We start from the raw sequence: 5,872 nt of genomic DNA, 5'->3' as shown, positions 1-5,872 counted from the left end.
TAATAATATTTTAAATTTAAAATTTACTTATAGTAAAATCAATTATATGTAATTTATAATGCAAAATCTAAAAGTGAATTAATACATGTAAAATGCAGAGGATTGACCATTTTTCTCATAATTAATCCACAAACGTTAAAAGGTAAGATACATAAGATTAAAAAAAACTCAATTCACATGTTCATTTAAAATAAGAGTTTGTATTTTTCTTGTTTTGTAAAATAAGTTAGCTATATTTACAGAGTAGTTTGACTAATATATTAACTCAAATCAGTTTATTACAAGAATAACTTAAATTTCTTCTATTTTATTTGTTTTTTCGGTTTTTAATTCTAATATTCAACATCAAATGATTGCTTGTGAAGTTACAACAAAGATTGATTGCTTGCGAGAACAGTTATTCAATTAATATATGCCTGAAAATGCTAACTAAATTTTAATAAAACGAGGAAACAAGAAAAATAGGTAGAAAACAGAATTAGAAGTTGTATGTATATACGCACCAAAGTTTGCTTCTGTAGTTTCGGGAATATTGATTACCAGCCTGGACATAGACATCAAAAATCAATAAAACATAATACTCAGTTTTCAATTTTTTATTATTAATAACTAATTATTTTGATTTTCTATAATCTTACCAGTGCAAATATTCTCTCTCGCTTGGATTACATGGACTAGGTGCATCAGGATCCACCATGATCTGTAAATTAAACTATAACATCAATGATCCTAGCCCTAGAGTTAGGATAGGATCTGTAATAATAATAATAGGATCATAAAACACTGAGTATATATAAGACCAGTGATAATAATAGGATCGGAAAACCACTGTACTCAATCATGAGTACATATATATATTGTTTCTAATAAGTCGTGGATTTCTACGTCATTAACACTTTTATATGGTATCATGAAACTACTTATTTTAAAATTTTAAATGCTAAAAAGATGTATATAAATAATTATATTTTTAACATTCACAAAAAAAAGTGAGCAGTTAGTTACCAGAGTGTAAAATGTCCTAAGGTCATGTCCACCAACTTCAACTCTTGGTTTATTGATGATCTGGGAGGGTCTTAATTCACAACAATTGATAACCTCTTGAATGTTATTGCCGTAAACGACCCTCATGTTGACAGAACTTGTAAAGGGATCTAAAACATCACCAATTACACGGCCTAGAACAAGAGGATCATTATGACCTAATGATAAACTACTTGCTCTTGCTCTTGAAGATGACGAGGACATGCTTGTTTTTTTTATTTATTATTGGGTAAACCACTAATATATCTATATGTAACGTGGTAACTATAATGCATATGAATGAATGTATCTATGCACCTTTTTATATATGTTGTATGTTTCTTAAATTTGCTGATGAGCCACATCTTCATTAGTGCAGCTTTTTGTCTTTATTTCTAAATTCTAAGATTCATCTTCTATATTTGTCTAAAAAGGAAAAAGATAAGAAAAGGAAATGTTCTGTATGTACATGGAATAAAAAGAATCTAACTAGCTTAGCATCTCTTCCAATCTTACAAAATGGAGGTTATCATTTTTCTTTTTCGTTTTGATGTCTTGTATACATCTGTGTCTTCAACCATATTATTATAAACAAAAATGTTGTTCGGGTTTTTAACAAAGGGACACTAATCCATACCCAATAATTTAAAAAAATGCTACTTGTACAACAAAATTCCGTCTTTGGTCAGCTTTTAATATTACTTAATTATTTTTTAATTAAAACATATTTCTATTCTTTAGATACATATTTATAATTAAGATTAATTTAAATTTTAAAAATTAAAATTTCTCTAACTTCTTACACACTTCATAGTTAGTTATTATTTCTTTTTTTTATGTTTCTCCTCTCTTTGTAACACGATTTTTTTCTTTCTTCTATTCTTTTATCTCGTTTTCCACTTCTTTCTTATAGTGGCCGTAATTTCTTTTTCAATTGTAACACATTTAAAATTAACTTATATACAGAAAATATTTTTGAAACACATCCAAAATCGTAAAACTAAAATTTAAATTTAAACATTAAAAAACAATTATAACACATCTAAAATTATGAAATGATAAACAAAATATTTCAAAAACACATTCAAAATCATAAATAAAAAATTTAAACTCTTGCAGTGGCCGTAATTGTAGATATAACAGTGTTGACAATTTGAGAATTGTTATTCTTTAAGTTGTTCTTTTACCTAAACATTTCTCTAATGCAAATTCGGATGTTGTACATGGCGTGCAAAATCAATGTGATTGAATAACTAAACAAAATCACTTTCCCTTACACATCCAAAATACCTGATGTCCACTTCCGACGAAGAAAGATTAGCGACGCTGATGATGACTAATGTGACGAGGAGTAGGACGAAGCGAGGCTGTGAACTGAGCGGCGAAGAGGAAGGCGATGCCAAGGACGTGCGAGGCGGACGATGGCGTTGCAGAGGAACGGCCAAGCGAAAGAATGGCGCTGGGGATGACGCGGTGGCGCCGAGGAAGACAGTGGCGCGGAGGAATAATCACACGAACGAATTAAAATCTTCAATTTTACTAAATTTATATTTTTGGAAGTGTATTTAAATAATAATATGTTAATAATTAAAAATAATAAAACTGAAACAAAAATTTTAAATTTTAAATTTATTTAGTTTGTATTTTAAATGTGTATTCAATTTAAACAAGACACTAAATTTATTTAAATGTATTTGTTTTATTTTTTTTAATTATTATAATAAAAAACTGAATATTATACCGTTTTTAAAAAACATCTAGTTGAATTGATTATACAATAGATTTAAGTGAAAATTGGATGATAAAATACCTAAAGTACAAATTTTAAAGAATACCTAGTTGAATTGATAATTCAGATACACAACATTATATCTTGAAACTTATTTTTGAATAATTAACCCAATCTCATCAAATACAGAGGGACCTTTACATAGGTGCAAACTTGGCCACTAAAGGTACAGGTCAGTTACCACTAGCTATAATAAATAGGAGTTAATCAGAACTACGACACACAAGGGAAGATACAGAAAAAAGATAATTCTCTCTTGGCTCTTAGTGATTAATTTCTTGAACAGTTTTTTAGAGATAATACTAATAATTTGAGCGTTCGAGTCCTTTTTGCAAGTCCTCTACCTGGGTCATACATCCGAGAAACTTGTAGCACGGAAGTACAGGAAAAGGAGATTCCCGAGTGCCTACGAGCTATATCTTAGGAGCAGTTTCTAGCCAGAACATTTGACGCTCATTGTGGGGTCCAATTTCAAACGTAACCCCACATTCCATTATTCTTTCCTCCTTTTCTTTTTTCTTTTGCATGATTTTGAACCACGACAGACAATTTCATAGCTCTACCACCACCTCCGACCCATGCGGAGATTTTGGCCATGAACGCTGCTTTACAAGCAGAAGTTCAAAAGATGGCCGAACTGCTGGCAGTTAAGACAAATAACGACAAGGAGAACGAGGAGCACAAGAATGTTAGCGATGAAAACCCTAATGAAAAACGTCACTGTGAATCAAACATGAAGATGGGAGGGACATCTCACAAGACAGGAAAGAAGTGAACAACCCCAAAGTACATATCACTAAGTTCGAATCCATAATGGTTTTAAACGGTGCTTCTAACCCTATCTTATGTCGATCTTTTCCTATCTTTTTGGACGGAACTGCTTTACTTTGGTTTTCAAATTTGTCTGCAGGTTCAATTTCAAGCTTCAAAGAGTTTGCCGATTTATTTGTAAACAACTTTGCAGCATCTAAAATCTACATACGAGACTCAGATTACCTCAGCACAATTAAGCATGGACAATATAAAAGCTTAAATGATTATATGAAGAGGTTTGCAAAGGCAGCGATGGAAATTCTCGACCTTTACCCTGAAGTCTATTTACACGCTTTGAAAAGCGGGCTTCATTCGAAAAAGTTTCAAGAAGCAATAGCAATAGCAAAGCCCAAAACACTAGCCGAATTTAGAGATAAGGCAATATGACAAATTGAGATCGAAGAACTACGAGAAGCAAGGAGAGTAGAAAGACCACCACCATGCAAGGACGATGATAAGCAAAACAGAACAAGCCATATCCGAGACAGCAAAAGGCCTTTTAAATTGATACCAAAGTTCGATTTTTACACGTAGTTCAATAAAAAAGAGAGGATATAATAAAGGAAATCTTACATGCTAAAATCATCAAACCCTCCTAGCAAGGCAAGAACCTATCAGGACCAAAAATACGTCGATAGAAGCAAGCAATGTGCTTTTCACCAAAAATTTGGACACACAACAGATGAATCTGTAATAGCAAAGGACCTCTTAAAAAGATTGGTGCGACAAAGACTGCTAGACAAATATGTCACTGGCCGAATCCAAAAAAAGACAACAAACCCTCGATAGCGGAAAAACAATCGAACCTATCTTCAGCTTCAAAAAACAATACGAGGTGGCCTACCCAAAATCAACCCCCCACAACAAGAAAAGTCATTAATTGCATCTCAAAGAAGATTTGCATGCCAAGGAATTACCAGTTCGGCCAGAAAAAAGAAGTTACAAGAACCATGCCAAGGAATTTGCATGCTAACTTTGTGTTCAGTGTAGCATATCAGAACCAATTCAACAATTCATTTGCTAACTCATTCACTGCTAAAAAGAATTTAGAAATTAATAGAATGCCTAAAACTATATCTTGGAGACTAATATAATAAATTTTAAATTTTAAGAACTAAAGTAATAAAAATCATAAATCTACTCATTGATGTCATTATTGTTGCCACTGCTCCCATAATGCTGATGTTGTTATTAGTTGCTTTGATACTTGATAGATTATAACGGATGGATATTTTATCATAATTATTAATTAATAATATTGGAATTATAATTTAAAAAATAACAAAAAGTAATTTCAGCAAATATTTTAAATTGGAAAATATAAATAAATAATTATTTTAAATGTTAATAATTTGTCTTGATCATCTTCTAAATAATCTAACAATATGATGTCTTATTTTTTTAATTAGACATTAAAATACAATATTTTAAAATAAGTGCATGAATAACAAATCTGCTCTATAATTTTGAGTTTAATTTTAAAGTGATATCTAAATTTATAATCGAGTCTCGAATTCATTTCTAAACTTAAAATTGTCTTAAATTTGTCTCTGAACTTAACAACAATTACCCTTTAAGTATTTTCAGCAACGAATTGATGATGTAGTTGGACGGAGGCTATGCTAAATTTATAAACGTCATTGTTTTCTTTCTAGCCCCAAATACAATTGAATTGTCTACTCCACTCGTTGCCACCTCGTCACTCCCAAAATTGACTCTCCTCTCTACTCCCATCCCCGCCGTCCCAAGTCTTCTCTCATTGGCCGCCGATGCCATGTTGCTGGCCTCCTTTCCACCGCTAAGTTATTTTCTCTTTCTTTTGATAACCTTTAAAATGCCAAAAACTGTGATCATCGATTATCTGAAACAATTTATCAAGAAAGATCCAAAATTCGACAATTTATTTCATCTTCTTCTATTTACGCGCTGGTTATCTACTACGGAGATGGTACTGTTAAGGGAGAGGAGAGTTCGCTATGGTAAAATTCGAAAAGAAAAGAAGAAAGAGAGAGCGAAAGTTGAAGGATTTCTCCGAATTCACCTTTATTTTTACCTTCAAAAAGAAAACGATGACGTTTACAAGTCCTGCGTGATTTCCATCCAAATATCTCGTTAATCTATCTTCGAAAAATACTTTAAGATGATCGTTGTTAAATTTAGAAATAAATTTGAGATAATTTTAAATTTAAGAATTAGTTCAAAATTCAATTACAAATTTAGAAACTACGTTAATGTTTGAGTTATAAT

General features: G+C 31.4%; 1 protein-coding gene across 1 annotated transcript in view; it reads right to left on the bottom strand.

Annotated features, from left to right (window-relative positions):
* Nucleotides 1-1,248, bottom strand: part of LOC107486834 (protein FLOWERING LOCUS T-like) — a 1,807-nt gene extending 559 nt beyond the window's left edge. Inside the window, exons 1-3 of the mRNA XM_016107399.3 lie at nt 1,006-1,248; nt 639-700; nt 504-544 (exon numbers count right to left, since the gene is read on the bottom strand). Coding sequence (XP_015962885.1) covers nt 504-544; nt 639-700; nt 1,006-1,248 — 346 coding nt within the window. The remainder of the gene's footprint in view (nt 1-503; nt 545-638; nt 701-1,005) is intronic.
* Between the last annotated feature and the right edge of the window lie 4,624 nt (nt 1,249-5,872).

The sequence above is a fragment of the Arachis duranensis genome, chromosome 4 (genome assembly GCF_000817695.3).
Source record: "Arachis duranensis cultivar V14167 chromosome 4, aradu.V14167.gnm2.J7QH, whole genome shotgun sequence".
Lineage (NCBI taxonomy): Eukaryota > Viridiplantae > Streptophyta > Magnoliopsida > Fabales > Fabaceae > Arachis > Arachis duranensis.
The sequence above is the reverse complement of the archived record's forward strand: the minus strand, read 5'-3'. Positions and strand labels throughout refer to the sequence as shown.